General features: G+C 35.3%; 1 protein-coding gene and 1 non-coding gene across 2 annotated transcripts in view; both read right to left on the reverse strand.

The window, feature by feature from the left end:
* GBE1 (1,4-alpha-glucan branching enzyme 1) overlaps positions 1-17677 on the reverse strand; it is a 272242-nt gene that overhangs the window by 123165 nt on the left and 131400 nt on the right. Inside the window, exons 6-7 of the mRNA XM_054585232.1 lie at positions 17399-17489; positions 14007-14216 (exon numbers count right to left, since the gene is read on the reverse strand). Coding sequence (XP_054441207.1) covers positions 14007-14216; positions 17399-17489 — 301 coding nt within the window. The remainder of the gene's footprint in view (positions 1-14006; positions 14217-17398; positions 17490-17677) is intronic.
* LOC129080029 (U1 spliceosomal RNA) lies at positions 13485-13648 on the reverse strand. The gene has a single exon (XR_008530122.1). It is a non-coding gene; the product is annotated as a U1 spliceosomal RNA (small nuclear RNA).

Genomic DNA, 17677 nt, shown 5'->3' on the forward strand with positions numbered 1-17677 from the left:
GGCTCTGACCTGCTGGACTGAAAATTTTATTTGCTCAGCTGCTGACCAAGCTCTGCAAGATTCTACCCTGTAAGAAGCTGATGGCTACCCTGACTACCCTGCTGTCTCCCAGACCTGAAGAATGAGGCTCTGGGACTCAGGTTTGTTATCCACCAATTCTCTTGTATGATGTTATCACTGATTTTTTTCTGTGTGATTATCATTATTAGGTTAGTATGGATTTGGATTGAATCTGCATTAATAAAAGCCAAGTGAATAGCACAGTCACCTATGTTTGCTCCCTGTTATTTCTTGGTACCAGTGTCACTTATAGCAGGTGTCCCCGACCCCTGGGCAACAGACTGGTACTTGTCTGTGGCCTGTTAGGGACCAGGACACAGCTGGAGGTGAGCAGCAGGTGAGCTAGCTAAGCTTCACTGGCATCACAACCTTAGCTCCGCCTCCTGTCTCCCACCCCATCCGTGGAAAAATTGTCATGCACAAAATAAGTCCCTGGTGCCAAAAAGGTTGGGGACCACTGACTCACAGGACTGGTGGTCTTACAGGCGGCTGGCACTTTCAGTTCTTAAGACCCAGATCAGACGATCTGAGGAGGAACAGAAGGCTGATTTATAGGAAAGGTTATACTGCAAAATATATACTTGCAACAGCTACAAAGCATGGAGATACCCCCACCCTTGAAAACACATAAAATCCCCAACACTAACTGACCACATTTGCAACTCACTGAGTTGCCTCATGTTCCATTTGGACATGTACTGTTTGCTTTTTTCACAGTGGTGCCTGTGCCCTGTCTCCTTTCTTTTTCACTGCCTGAATAAACTTGCTTTGTTCTCACTCCAACTCGTCCTTGACATTTTTCCTGGGCAAGCCAACCTGGATGTCACCTGACACTCAAAAGGTCCCTGATTGTTCCAGGGGTTGCAGAATTGGTTTAGTAATGAAGGCAGAAGCTAGAAGAACAAACTGCAGGTCAAGAAAACTCATGCTAGGTTGTTATAAGGCAACCATTAATGATAATGCTTTGTCCCAAAAAATAAACTAAAATCAGTGGCAAATGCAATACCAACAAGTGTAACGGTATGATCTCTCTACTCATAAGCACTGACAACATCAATGGATACACAAAAACAATAAGAAAAGAAGACTATAAAAACTAAGTAGGTCCTTTCTGCTGGAGTTAAGCCAGGTATTATGATAAAAAACAGCTTAGCATTTTACCAAAAAAATTGTCACCAGATTCCATTATTGGGAATATAATAATTTGACTGAATAATTTGATTTAGAATAAACATTCTGAGGTAAAAAATCTATTTCCCCCTCAGAAGAGCTCACCATGAACTATTTTTTTAAGAAATATATCAGATGGCCCCTGATTTAAAATGCAAAATGAGCAGAATACTTAATTCAATAACTGTTTAATGAAATGCCTTTCACACACGAAGACTTTACAAATAATAAATAGAAGAATGCTCCGCTTATTCTACATTGGAGGGAAACAAAGTAATCCACAGACATAAAATCTTCCCAGTAAACCTCATTAAAAAATAGTTGACAGATAACTTTTAGTCCTTAAAACATTTAAAATTTTAACACTTTTAATGGAAATACTTTGAAATTACATTGCACATTTTCCTAGAATCTTGCAAAGAAATTTTTGAACATGACAAAAGTTTTTCTAAGGACTCATGTTCATTATGATCAATTATTATATATACTGCAGTCTAATGATGCCCAGAGGGACAATTACAGTGTGTGGAACTGTGTGCTGCTGCACTTCAGTGGCCTCACATTGCTGTGCTTTCACTTCTGGTTTCTGACCTTGATGGGTTTTCTCTCTCCACCACTGCTCTCGGCTCTGACTTCTCAGTACTTTTAGATTTTGATATGATCTGTCAGTTCCACAACTGTTCCTAATTTTCTGCTTGCACCAAGAAAAGAGCTTAACATGCTTTTTAAAAATAGCGTGAGACCACAATGAAGAAAGATCCACAGCTATTACAGCATATATTTTGGCTCATGAAAAAAAAAATATTACTTGTCTTCCTGTCTGGAGAGTCAGAGGACTAGCCTGACTAGTTGATCTACCCACATGATGATTGTGACAATGATATGGCAATGATGTTGATAATGGCAATTATCATGACTATACGACACTGGAAAAAAGTTATGTCACTGAATCCTCACAATCAAAGGAGGGAGGTACAATTAGAATCTTATTTTACAGATGGGGAAATTAAACCTAGAAAGAGTAACTAATGCTGGTGTGGTTAGATGAAAAGTAACCTCAAGCAAGTATTTGAGCCCAGACTGGTAAGTACAGCTAACACTCCTACTTTTCCCTATATTAGGTCAGTAACTACATTTATAGTTTTTTTTAAAGAAATTACTTACAGTGTAGATACAAGGTTTTAAAAGAAATGAAGGTTACTGAACTTTAACCATGTCAACGCCTTCAGTATATGTACGTTTTGCTTTATTGAGCTTGCTCTTAACAGGCTCTCATTTTGTTAATTTGTCTGCTACTTAAAATCAAGATGTTAACATAATTCTTGTGGCTGATAATAGCATACTATCATCCCTTTAAGTTGGTAAGATTCCCATTGCTATCTCCTCCCCACAAATTGCATTACAATATGATGTTTTTAAGTTATAAAAGTATCATTGCTCTTATAATATTTGACTCATTACCTAATTTACTACTTAATTTTGGAAGTTTGGTTGAATCTCATACTCTCACACCCCAAGGCACATTCTGGAATTCGGAGATAGCCCGAAAGTCTCAGGGATTACATTTATCCCACATGCATGTTCCTTTGGTCTGCACAGTGATTTCAAAATTTCTAATTAGTTGCAGATACTTAAACATGAGTAGATTTCATATAAAATGTAGATTCCTGATTGCTATCTTTCTGGCTAGAATTATCTTTTGTTGCTTTCTTCACTGAACTCAGTTCTAAAGAACAGACAACTCCACCAAATCAATACTTTGCAGTGTCATTTTCTTGGCAAGCAAATTTGATGTTGTAAAGTTTATGAGACAGAGAGAAAAACAGACAGAGATTGCTTTAAATGAAATATTTTCTCATAGTAAAAATAAATCATTAATTTTTTCCACATTTAATATATAAATAACAAATAAAACACCAACCAAATATAAACAACAAACATCACTAAAATTAAAAAAAATATCTCTTTAGAAAGTCACATAGTGATAAATGTAATGGAGAAGTATTAGGCAAGGGCAGTAGATAGAGAACTGCAAGGCATTAGAGATATTTTCTATAGGTGGTCAGAGAAGTAAATATAATAACGTATGTAAAGCACCTAACTTGTCCAAATTGAATGGCCTTTAATAAAGGTTACCACTTCAATCATCATAACTGTAATTACTTCATAAAGACCAAGATGAACACAACCAGAAAGAATGCTAGTGAGCTTCATTTGTTCCTTAACACAGTACCAAGAACAGAGATTCAGTCTTGGAAAAGCTGGTTATTATGCTGTTTTGTTTCCTAAAGCACTGTGAGAAAATGTTAGCTGTAATTCACCCTGAGTTTTACTGATGCTTTCAGCACACAGAATTTTGAAAGGCTACAGATACTTTAACCTGAAAGGAGAAAATTAATAAATCCTGATGCCGATAGCATCCCTTAAAAACAGTGGAAGAAAACAAACAAACAAAAAGACTGAAGACCCAGGGTACAATGAAACAAATCTTACCATTGCAAAATGTGGGTGGGAAATTCAGAAGTTAGAGAAAAATATACCTGTCCCTAATTTAACGAATGGGGACAATGACACTCAAAAATGAGTAGTTTTTGTATTACTTACAAATATGTATTCTCCCAAAATTATGAAATTATTTTCTGAAAATAATTGTCCCAATATAACATGGGTTATTCATCTGCAGCATAATGCGAAGGAAATCACTCAGCTAGGAAAGCATGAAATATCTAACTTCAAAACTGCTAGTACATACACTAGAAAACAGATATGCTTACGTTGTTTTGCTACATACAGATAAAAAAGAGAAAAAATATTTTTCCATGTTTTACCTGCTTATTTAAAAAGGTAATAAATATAACCTAAATGTTATTATAGTTTCTGGAAATTCCCATACTTAAATGAGCAATCATTTAATACAAACTTTCAGCCCCAGCTGGTGTGGCTCAGTGGATTGAGCACCAGCCTGCAAACCAAAGGGTCGCTGGTTCAATTCCCAGCCTAGCACACATGCCTGGGTTGCAGGCCAGGTCCCCAGCAGGGGACACACAAAATGCAACCACATATTTATGTTTCTTTCCCTCTCTTTCTCCCTCCCTTCCCCTCTCTAGAAATAAATAAATAAATAAAATCTTAAAAATAAAAACTTTCAGATCATTGTCATAAGCATTTACCATTCTCTTAAGTTAAAGAAGTTGCTTTTATAGCAATGCATAACATTTTCAAATGTACGGTAAATTACTGAGTAGAATTGTCCTCTTTAGAGTGAGTTTCAATTTGAGAATGTGAATTTTATAGATAAACAAGACCTAAAGACTCAAGATAATACCAGGAATAAAGTTTGTACAAAGACTAAATCCTTGCTCCTGTGCCCTGCTCTGCCTCAAAAGAAATCTTTCAGCTAGGCTGAATAATCTCATAAACCCTGTGAGAGAAGTTATATTTCTACTATTCAAACTCAAAGCCAGAGCGATTAGATTGATACAGCAACTTTCTTAATCTCCTTTCAAAAGAGAATTAGTCTGTCTGAATTTTGAATCGAACTCTACTTTCTTTAAAATAGTAGATATAACCATTTTCCTTAATCAAGCTGAAATTAGGTTCTGGTTTAAACAAGAAAGAAATACTAAAAGGATAGAAAAAAATTATAAAAGAAGAAAACACTGAGACATTTTATGGGACATTACCGTTATTAACAATCTTACTGTCAGATTTTAATATCCTCATGAATAGTCTATAAGTTATTGTTTGTTTTTAATTGACCTTTGGAATAGTCAGCTGTTTACTCAATCCATGTTCAAAATTGTTAATTATCTATAATTGGCTTTTAATAAAACAAATGCTTTATTTTTTAAAAAGCAAATAGGAAAGATATTTGTCTAAAATAATGCTGTATTAATTCAATTAAAAAATTACATTTTCTGAAATCTATCCAAAGAAATTAAAACATGCTTTCTTTCAGATTTTGTGCTACATTTAAATATATTGAAAATATCATCTCCCTAAAGACATGACATATATATGATGGCAGCAGAGTAGGTAGAAGCTACACTCAGCTCCTTCCAGGACAAAACTGGAATTACAACTAAATTACAAAACAATTAGCTAGAATAACCAACTGAAGAATAGCTGAAGAGAAGCCTTATAACCAATGATTTACTGAAGAAGCCACACTGAACCTGGTTGGAAAAGCAGAGATGGTAAAAGTGCTGGTCCTGTTACCCTGGGCAGTGGCTGAGGTTCCAGAGTGATCTCTCAGCTGCAGGCAGGGAGTCCCTGAGAAGCACGGGGCCTAAATGCCATGCCAGGCTCCCCAGCTCTGAGCACCAGAGCCTGGAAGAGGTGCCCACATAACATCTGGTTTTGAAAAGCACTGAGGTTTCTTTCCACCATGGAGAAGCAGGAGTCCACTAGAGACACAGGAACCCTCTCACAATGTTAATACACAATGTTTCATTGGTAGCCACTCACCCTGGGCTCCAGTAGAGAGAGAGTAGAGCAAACTAGAGTCATGTAAGGAGTGTCTCGGGTTTGTGGCTCTGGGGAGACAGCTGAAGGGAAAGATGGCAAGATCCCTGTCCTGACCCCAAAGTCACTCCCATATCACAGGCGCCATCCTTCTTGGGTGAAGCACACTCTTCCTTCTGGCATCAGCCTGGGGGAAAATAATAGCCCCATTCTCTGGACTCACTCTTGCTCCACCCTGTGGAGCATAATGCACCTTGCTGAGGAGTACAGTCAGAGGCCCTTTCAGTGAATGAACCTAAAAGGCAGCTGGCATGCAGAGGCAAGTAGAGGTGGTTCTTTGGGTGCCTTGGGACTTTTGCTGACCTGCCCCCAGGCCTAGTGTTAGTAAAAGTCAGCCTTGGTGTGTAGCCTGTCTGTCCAGCACACACCCAGACCCAGCCGAGGCAGCCACAAACACAACCTTGTAGCTCCAAAGAGGTTGCAGGAGCCAGTCACAGGCAGCATCTTATACTGGTTTGCACCAAAGTCTCTCCCAAGAGGCCCAGAACCAGCACACCCAGTGGCAGGTTCAGGCATCTTCAGAGAATGATCCAATTAGCTTTAAAGGCAGCACATCCAAAGGGAGATCTCGGCAGGCACAAAGCCCTGCTAAGGTGAATTCTATTTTGTGTGGCCAGCACCTGAACAGCAGCTCTCACGCCTCTCTCAGCTTTGCGCCTTACAGCTAGCCATCCTGAGGGTTGATCCCATGCACAAGTGGGCCAACAGCAAATAAGACTCAATTACAGCCCTAACCATCATGGCTCAGTTACCTGAGCGTAGCCCCACAGAGAAAAAGCAAAATCTCTGGTTTGATTCCCGGTCAGGGTACATGCCTGGGTTGTGGCCGGTCCCTGGTTGGTGCATGTGTGAGAGGCAACTGATTGATGCTTCTCTCATACATTGATGTTTCTCTCCCTCTCTTTTTCCCTCCCTTCCCCCTCTCTAAAAATAAAATAAATCTTTTTAAGAAAGACTCAATTACCAAAGAATGGCCTACATAACCCACCTAAGGGACATTCCTGAAGCACTGAGCTCAGGTTATCAAGGAGACTGCACCACTGAACCCCACAATACACCTACTACATAAGGCCACCCCACCAAGACCTGGAGTCAGCAGATCTAACTAATACATACAAAGAAACACAAAGAGGCAGCCAAAATGGGGAGACACAGAAGGGAATTTATCTGAAGAAACACACAAAAAAACTAATTGACAAAGAATATATGCATCCGTATATTCACTGCAGCATTATTTACAATAGCCAAGATTTAGAAGCAGCCAAAGTGTCCATCAACAGGTGAGTGAATAAAAAGTTGTGGTACATTTGCACAATAGACTACTACTTGACCACAAAAAAGAAAGAAATCTTATCCTTTGTGACAGCATAGATGGGCCTGGAGAACATCATGCTAAGTAAAATAAGCTAGTAAGAGAAAGACAAAATACCATATGATCTCACCTATAAGTGGAACCTAATTAACAAAACAAATGAGCAAAACAGAACCAGAGACATGGAAATAGGGGACACACTGACAGTGACCAGTGGGGAGTGGGTAGGGGGATAATGGGGAACAGTAAGGGAAGGGTCTAGTCAAGGAACATGTCTAAAGGACCCATGGACATGGACAACAGGGTGGGGATTGACTGTGGGAGTGGGGGTGGGGGAGAGAAATGAGGGAAAATTAGGACAACTGTAATAGAACAACAATACGAAATAAAAAAAATAAAATTAGATTTTCTGACTGGGGGAAAAAAAAAACAAGGGAATCTTACCCTTTGCAACAGCATAGATGGACCCAGAGAGCATTATGTTAAGTGAAATAAGGTAATCAGTGAAAGACAAATATCGTATGATTTCACTCATACGTGGAATCTAATGAACAAACTGAACTAACAAGCAAAATAGAGACAGACTCATAGAGAACAGGCGGACAGATGTGGGGGTAAGGGGACTGGGTGGGGGTAGGCAAAGAGATTGAAAAAAAGAGAAAAAAACTCATGGACATGGACAAGAGTGTGATTAGTGCTGGGGGGGATGTTGGGGAGGTGGAAGAAGGTATAGAGGGGATAAATGGTGATGGACAGAGACTTGACTCGGGTTGGTGAACACACAATATAGTGTACAGATGATGTGTTGTAGAATTGTGTACCTGAAATTTGTGTAATTTTGTAGACCAGTGTCACCCCAATAAATTCAATAAAAAGGAAAAATAAAAAAATTAAAAATACATGACATAGAGTAGATGCTCAATATCTTTATCAAAATAAATCAATAAATTTATAAGTTGATCAGAAAAAATAGTTTTTCTTTTAAAAAAATCTTTGATGTTAAACTTAATTTAACTAAGCAATGGTCCACGTCAATGATCTGTAAACCTTTTTGATTGTATGCCTATCAGTAGAAACTTTTTTAGTACAGTCCTCCATTCATGTATTTATTTTCAGTTTTATAAACTTACCATTTTAGCCATATATTAAGCATATTGTAAACTTGTATATACAAATAAACCAATTTTAAATAAAGATAAAATAATCAAGATCTGGTTAAAGTTGAAATTATTTTGATATGTGATTTTAATGCTTGTCCTGGCTATAGTAGCTTACTAAAATACATAAATATAAATGAAAGGAAAGGATCAATGCTGTGCCTATCAGATTATAAAATTATTTTTTCAACTCTCTTCACTGACTGTTGTCTTTCCTGAAATTTAACTTGTATATTTTCATTTTCCCTGAAGCTAGGCAATCTTGCCAAGTGACCATAAGATGATTCATTTATAATAACATTTATATTTATAACCAATGGGCTTAGGATAAACTATAGCTGGGATTATTTTTAAAAATTTTGCAAAAACTGCTGCAAGATTCACGCATATGCAAATTAAAGAACTTTTAAGACTGAAATCATTTGTGGAAATAAAATCACAATGATGAAAACTTTTTCTTGATATTTTGCCTCAAATGGTTTCTCTGAGACAAATTTTCTTTGAAAGCAGTAATTTCAAATTAATTGTTAAAATGTCACCTTTACCCTGGGGGAGTGACTTTTTAAAATTTTTATTTTGTCCCAAATTTCCAATAAGCATATGCTCAGAAGTTTCCCAAGCATAGAGATCTAGTAATGCATCCTAGAATATATGAATCTACAACTTTTCTGCATAATACTAAATTGTTTAGAGGTAGTTGTACACATTTACCATTCCTAGGCTATTTTCTCTGTGTTACTTTGGTTATTTTTACTGTAGCTAAAAAAGCAATTATTCCACCAGATGGCATATGACCTTGTGTTCTTGCCTTTAAGAAAGCATAAAGTAACAAATGACCTCAAAGTTCTTTGGAGGGATTGGGCAAAAAGGAAAAAGGACTCATGGACAGGACAACACTGTAGTGATTGCTAGGGGTAGGGGGTATGGGGGAACTAAATGACAATGGAAAAAAATAACTATAAAGATTTTAAAAATAATAAATTAAAATAATAATTTTAGAGGTTTCTAATCATGTCCTGAATGCTTACTGTTTAAATATCTTGCTGATCATGAGGGTGTCATACGGTCATTAGCTAATGTATCTATCAATGCACAATTAGCCTTAAGTTAAAATTCATCATTAAGGACTGATTCTGTCACAATGCAGTATCATAAATAATATGCTAAAATTTTGTTTAGAATATTAGCACTTATGTTCTTGAGGATTCATCCCAGGAATGCAAGATTGGCTTAACATTCAAAACCAATAAAAGTAATACACAATGCTAACAAACTAAAAAAGACACACCATAGAATAAGAATACTTAAGATCCAAATTATTCACTCCAAGTAGAAAAAGTGCCCATGAATTCCCTTCTACAGTCTAACTTGTGGAAAAAACAGCATCATTCAGGAGCTCCAAATATTATAGTCTCTATACAAGGGGTATTTCATTCAATGTGGTTCTGACACTAAAAAAAAAAAACAAAAAAAAAACCCACCTCGATTCACTTCTCTTTCTGAAAGGAACTCAAGGTAAGATTAGAGTATCTTCCTGCCTAATAGTTGTCACATTATAAACACATGGTATTTGATTATACTACTTTTGTACAAAAATGTAAAGTTCAAGGAAAAAAAAACATTAGCTCTACCATGTCCTTTGAGATCCAACATCTTATCTTTGAAAGAAATACTCAACAAAGAAAAAAGTACTCATTTGAAGCTGTAGTAATAGTTAAGGTAAAATAATTGTTTAAGCTCAATGAATCTGCAGTTGTCTTGTCATTTTATCAAGTGTGCTTACCTAGTGCCAAGGATATATGCAAACAGAATTTAAAACTGAGGCTTCTAAATTATATCCATTATTTCTTACTCCAGAAACTTCTGAAACTTAGAGGTGACAGATATGTCAGAAAGTTCTCTTTACCAACTAAAGGAAGGACAACCCAGTTCGTGGTTATGAACTGTCATTAGTAATTTAGCAGAGCTAGAAGGCAGTTCAGCCAAGTAGACAGAAAATTAAAACATGGGCAGCTCCTGATTGAAAATTTATTCATAGCAGGTAATGATATAGCACAATCAGGATTCCTGGTATTACTCAGAATGAGATTTAATTCAGATAACTTTGATGATGGCACTTGAATCAGAGATTATAAATGGTGACAGGTTGTGACATATAGATAGGTTGAAATGAGCATCAGCAACATCTCTCTACAGAAGATGATTCTATATAAGATCATTTTTTTCAAACAGGAAATATAATTTCAAAAAATTATTACAAGTCTTTTAAAAAGACCCTTGGCTGGGCCTTAGGTACATCATGTACCATTTTCATGTATACCTTTCAATGGAGTACAATATTAATCAACATATCAAAGGTAAGCAATGAAAAATAACTCACATTTTAAAACATGAAATATGCATCATAGTTTCTGAATTTATCTGCATAAGGAACAAACCTAAAATTATAGGCAGAATGGCTATTCTATGGGAAGGGTCAGAGTGAAGACTTGGATTTTCATGTGTATGTGCATGTGAAGGATATTCATTAGGGGCACTTACATACAATATATATTATTTACATTTATAAAGAAGAGTAAGTTTATATTGGATTTTGTATGCCTTTATATGTTTCTTAATTATTGACAACAGTGTTATTTTTAAAAGAAAATGTATTTTTTTAAATTGTCTATTTTATACATAATACTCTATAATAGGAATACTGGTGAGAAAAATAGTGTTTCCACATAGATAGATATTCCAATACATCTCTTTTGAATTTGTGAAGTGGCATATTCAGTGTGTGTGGTCAACCTGTTAGATGTGGGGATTTTAAAATACAGCCCTAAAATTCTTTCATGTTCCTTCCATTGAAAGGAGGAGTCCATCTTCCCGATTCCTTCAATCTATACCAGTTTGACTAATACTTTATAACAGAAATGGTGTGTCAGTTTCCAGATCCAGACCATAAGAAATGGCAGCCTCAATGTCTGTCATTTGAAACTCTCTTGTGAGATACCCAGGTAAACCAGTGGAGTGGGCTACAATAGGAGGAACTGAAGCCCCTCTACCCCACAGCTGAAAGCCAGCACCAAATGTTAGTCACGTGAGTAAACCATCTTTAAAGTGGATGCTCCACCTCCTACTGAAGTCACTCCAGTTGACACAACATGGAAAAGAGAGCTGTTCTGGTTGATCTATGGCTAAACCGTAGACATAGAAACGGAACAAACAACTGCTATTGTCTGAAGGCACTACATTTTGGTCTGGTTTGTTAAGCATCAATAGATAATCAAAAGAGCAGAGCAGGATTTGAATCATGAATGCTGATTACGAAATGGCTTCAGCATTATACTAAATCAATGTTATACTACATATGCTATAACCAATCAGAATAGAAGAAAGAGAATGTAAAAATCCTGATAAATGTCATCAGGGTAATAATACAAATTTTGTCAATAAAGTTTTCAATAAATTGCACATAATATTGAGAAAATAATTCAAAGAGTATGAGAAACTTTAGTATTTTATATATTGAGGAATTTAAGTATGTAAGAATTTGTTTAGTTTTAGTGATATAGATTGACTTTGTAGGATTTTTACCTATAGTATTTAATGATTTTATAACCAATATTATAAACCTATTAACAGAAATACTAATCCTTTAAAAATTGGAAAATTTAAATAGAACATCTAAAATAATAGAATTCATTTTAAATGGAGCTATATTTACAGAGGACTAAGCCTATACAAGATAACAGTCAAAAATAGTAAAAATCAAAGTAATAATAAGCTAAAACTATAATATATATTATTTACCAAAAGTAAGCACCTGAGAAAGATTAATAGTTAATTCAATAACAAAAGAAACCATGGATTAAACAAAAATGATAACTATGTCTTGATTCCTATAGTAAAAAATTTTAAAACAATTATGTAAAATCCCTTTCTTTAGAAAACTGATAACTTTATACCTCAAGAGTTTATGGTACAGGAAAATACATTATAATAAATATTTTAATAAAATAAATAATTTTATACATAAACTTTACCTACTTAATGTATTTCTTTTTAAGACACATTTCTATAAAAGAATTGTTTCATAATCAAATTTAAACAATGTATTTCATAAAACACAGTTCTATAGTATAGAGTTAACTCTTATTTATCCAAATACAAACTGAAGAGTTCAATTAATTGTACTTCTTGTCCACAATCAACATCTATAAAATTTACTCAATAATGTCATTAGTGGGGTTATATCACAAAATTAGCACAGCTGTGTTTAGTCCTTTTTACTTGTTTTAAATTCAAACTATAAAAGACAATGTTCAAAAAAGTGATCAAAATACAAAATACAAAATAGTTAGCTCCCAACTCTACCTCTTTCTTAAAATGAAAAACCTGAGAAACAATGATTAATTGATTCATACTAGAGTGAAGCTAGGCCTGGAACCCTGCCACCAGCTTTTGCCTCTTACATCTTTTCTCATACATTATGCTGCTTCATCTGGTGTGAGTGATTCCTATATGGCTATGAAATACACAACTGTATGATATTAAGAAAAGAGTGTAGTGAAACAATTTCATCTATATAAAAGTCATCTAATCTGTACTAAAAATTAGAATTCTTCATTTTATCAAATTATTTGCTTAACCATTTTTCTACACTACTCATTTTCCAGGTATGTGAATGTTTATACAATAAAAAACACCCGAAAACATTCATTAAATTCTTTTCAAAAATATTATTTAAAAAAATTAGTTATACATTACTTGATGTTCTGCTACTTTTAATATGCCTGATAACGATTTTCTTTATAGTTTCACTTACAATAAATAATAGATACAAGTCTAGAATATTTTGTCTTTTAAAAAAATTTTTGCCATATCACACTGTTTAGACTTAATCACCTAAAACATCCTTCTACTCAGATGGTAAAAGAAGTCACAGAGATGTGTTTAATCTTACCAAATTGTTTCAATATTATGCCTTAGCTTACTATCTGTAAGGTGGCTATAAAAATAGTACTTACCATGTATAAGTAGAGTTACTATTCCAAATAAATAAAATATGTAGCTAATATAACATAACTAAAACATTTGGCACCATATTTGACATATTTTTACATACTAATAAATGTTATTATAGTTATAATTATTTAGCTGCAGTCTAAAACATGGTGACATTATTAAAATAGCAAAACATGAAGTATGATTTTTAAAAATAACCTACTTAAAACAATATGTATTTCTTTCTTCTTCTTCTTTTTTTTTTTTTTAAGGCGAGAGCATGAACGCAGTCCCCCACCACCACAAATTATGCAGTCGAGTTTCCCACATTTGGAGAAATCTCAGGGGTCAGCATATCTGGAGTGCAATGGATGAGCCTCACCCTGGGAAAACCACAGTCATGATCATGGTATGTCCCCTGCCAGGTAAGTATCACAATATGTATTTCTTATTTAAAGGGAGACTCGCTAAGGTTAATTCAACCTGATAAAGGAGTCTTTTTGATATTAAAAAAAATTTCACATTAACCCTTTTGTTAAAATGGGAATATAACCAATATATTTTAAATGGCAAAAGATTTGTAAAATTAAAATTTAATGCAACTTACCATGAATATGTGTTATACAAAACAAATTCAATGCTGTAAGTATATTAAACATTCTTTATAAAATTATAAAAACTCATTTTAAGAAATTAGATATCAGTGAGAAGGTACACATGCAGTGAATTTAGTGAAATTCCTTAAAATTAATTTTAAACAAAGAAAACATTTCAACATTATATGTACCTACCTAGAGTAGGCAAACAATCGACTATCCCAAAGATCATGATTCCCTCTAGGTCCAGAATGAAAATAACAGGAATCTGTCCCATCAAACATATTCAATCCATCTTCTGAATTTTTTGAAGCATGGCTGTGTACCACATCTAAGAGGACAGTAATACCCATTGAATGAGCTGTGTCAACCAGTTCTTTTAGCTCTTCTGGAGTTCCGTAACGACTAAAGAAAAAGAACATAGCAAAAATAAGATGACATCATATTTAAAACGAACAACCAATCATTTACTGTGAATCATTTGTTTTATCAGCACTGTACTAAAACTTTATATATGCAAATCCCATACAACAGATAAAAGTCAACATTACTTAGTATTTGCTATTGAGCAAATTTAAAAGCATGCAAAAAAAATTCAAGCAAGCTATTAAATATAGATTTATATCCCCTCAAAAATTCACACTTTGAGTATTAGATTGTAGAACCCTACATCTCTGTACTCAGAGCTTCTGATTTCCATCCCCAACTCTAACTAATCCTGGGAACATGGATTCCTGTTCACAGGCACGGCCATCCCTTTGAGTGTACATGTTTGGGGTTAGGTGAACTCATAGTATCCTTTGAAAGTCTTTGGGGCCTTGATTGAGGCCATCCCTCCTACATTTACTTATTCCTAAAATAAAATGTGCTCAGGTACCAACAGGCCAAGAGAAAATGCTATATATGTCACCATCAAAGCAGAAAAGATACAGCTCACATGTGTGTTAAAAGTAGTTTTCTTGTCTACATAAAAAAAGAGCAAAATCACACCCAAAAGGGAGTCTTTTCTTAATCTCTGTGAAATCTTGGCATTACAGTTTTCCATAGCATCATCTTTGTCTTTTAAATGGTCACGCTTATGATCATTTACTGTGTCTCCTCCTCACTAGACCACATGCTCCCAGAGGTCAGGGCCTATGCCTAGCTGGTTTCCCATGCATGGTGCAGCACAGCACTCAGTATATAGCAGTTCTCCTAATAGCCAACTCCATTGGGCAGCAAGACCTGTATTTTAAAGATGGAAATAAGATTATATCATCTTCTTAGGATGAATATCAGTGTCCTAATCATGACCTACTGAACTGCTTAATGTGGATCTTTCCAATAACTTCAGACTTATGACACTCTACCCTTTCCCCTCCTTATCCTAGCCATCAAGCCTTTTTTCCTCTCTGAACAGCATGTTCAATGAATGAACAGTACTAAGTTTCCATTCATTCATTCATTTGTTTAACAAAAACTTGTTAGGCTATCTACCATGTCATGAAATTTTTGGTTCTCTGGGAATTCAGCAGTGAACAAAATAAATACCACTGCCTTTATAAATTTGACATGCTAGTTGGGAAACAACAAATAAATAAGCAAGATATGTGGATATGTGGACTCTCAGATAGTAATAACCTATCTTTAAAAAATGAAGCAAAACCAATGGTAAGAAGGGCAGGTTTGCTATTTTAAATAAGGACAGCTGTAAAGGTTTCATGAGGCAATATTTGAGCAAAGACCTTAAAGAAGTAGGGAGCAAGGCCTGTGAATAGTTAATGACAAGAGTGCTCAGAGTGAAAGAGCACTGGAGACAAAAATGAGCTTAGGGGCTTTTGAAGACAGCAAATATGCTACTGTAGCTAGGGTGGAATGAACAAGAATTAGGACCACAGCAGTGGCTAAGACCCAAATCACATGGGGTATTATGGACCAATATAAAACCTTTGGCTTTTATTCTGAAGGAGAATCATTAGAGGGTTCTTTGCAAAAGAATAATATGATCTAACTTTTATTTTTAAACATTTACTCTGGCCGCTGTGCAGAAAGTAGGCCATGTTTGTGGAGGGGGAGAAGATTAGGGAAAGCATATGAGGATAAGAAAATAGAGTGACCCGTTAAAGAGCTATTGAAATAATAGAGGTAAGACATAACAGAAACTTGGAACAGAGTGGTAGCAGTTGAAGCAGCCATATGTGGGACACATTTTGAAGTTACAGATGGTCAAATTTTATGATAGCTAGCTAGAGCTAGAGAGACAGAAGAGTCATGTGTATCGCAAAGATTTTGGCTTGAACAACTGGAAGGTGAAGATGGCATTTACTGAACTAGGAAAGATAACTGGAGGGGGAGGCTGGAAGATAAGATCAAGAATTTAACTTGTGATGTGTTAAGTATTAGGTAACTATTAGATATCCCAATGTCAAACAGACACTGTTTGAAGTTCAGAAAAGAGGTCAGAACTAGAGGGTTAAATTTGGGAGTAGGCATGTAAAGTGTATTTAAGCCATAAGAATGTATGGGACTTGATGAAACCCCAAGGTGCTTCATATAAACAGAGAAGAGAATGGAACCAAGGGCTGAGCACTGGCAGATCCAATCTTTACTGGTCAGAAAGAGCATAGGAAACAAGAAAGAAACACCAAGAAAGGTGGGAACAGGGGTAAAATATTCTAAAAGCCACGGGAACAAAATGTTCCAAGAAGATGGGAGTAACCAATTGTGCCAAATGCTGTTGACAGTACAAGTAAGTTAGAACTTTGGATTTGACAATGTGGAGGCTATCAGTACCATTGAAAAAAGCACTTTCAGTGAAGAGGTGAATAGAGTAAATAAAGGTAATGTATTCAAGAACTATGATAAAGAAAAGCAGGTAAGTGAATATAGTGTTTGTTTTGTTCATTTTGAATTCTATCTACCTATTCCCACTGCACTCCTCCCCAAGTTCTTTAAACCGTGCTTTAGATCTCAGTGCTAACATCAGTTCATATCTAATCTAATCTGATCAGACCTCTGGTTCTATGCTATTACAGCACCCTGACATTTTCTTCTTTGTTTCTATTACAGGTAGAAATTATGATATGTATGATTATTGGATTAAAACCCCTATGTCACCTTGGTATACTCACCATGATTCTGAGACAGTGCTAGACAAATTCAACTTGTGGTCATTCATGCTTTGTGTCTTTCTGCACAGAAGGCACCATTCCTTAGATTTTAGGCTGGGAAGGACAGCCCTTCTGTGTGCAGTGTGTGTCCCACCAATGGACTCCTCACTGACCTTCTACATGAGTCAATCTTTTTCTATAAAAAGACATGAGCTATGGCAATAATGGCTTCCGTAAGACACGATTTCCTGACTAAAGCTTGGGCCTCCAAATCATGAAAATTTTAGCAAGCAATTGAATATTCTTTATCAGAAATCATTTCATGAAAAATAACATCAAATCAAGGCTAGATGGGATAAAACTCTGTGATCTTAAAAATGCTAAGCTTACGTTAACTCTGTTAACCCTAAAATAAGTAACAAAATGACATCATATAAAACTGCATTTTTTAAACTTTTTGCTCAAAAAAGAAAGGCTATAATGAGTCTTTCCTTTTACCTTGAAGCTGCAAAGAAGCTTGTGATTTGGTAACCAAAACTGGCATAATAAGCATGTTCCATGATTGCCATCAACTGAATGCAGTTGTATCCTATATGAGCGAAGGTCAAATAAAGATTAAAAACACATTTTAAAAAAAAGAATAAAAAAATATAAACACCGATCCTTATTCTAAAGACATTAAATTTTACACATAATCATTTACATATAAATGACTTGATCATTTTGAAAAGTTCTACTACTTTAATATCTTTTGCTTGTCTGACCTTCTAGCAAAAT

The sequence above is a fragment of the Pteronotus mesoamericanus genome, unplaced genomic scaffold, assembly GCF_021234165.1.
Source record: "Pteronotus mesoamericanus isolate MK-2021 breed Mesoamerican mustached bat unplaced genomic scaffold, CSHL_Meso_final contig_82, whole genome shotgun sequence".
Taxonomy (NCBI): domain Eukaryota; kingdom Metazoa; phylum Chordata; class Mammalia; order Chiroptera; family Mormoopidae; genus Pteronotus; species Pteronotus mesoamericanus.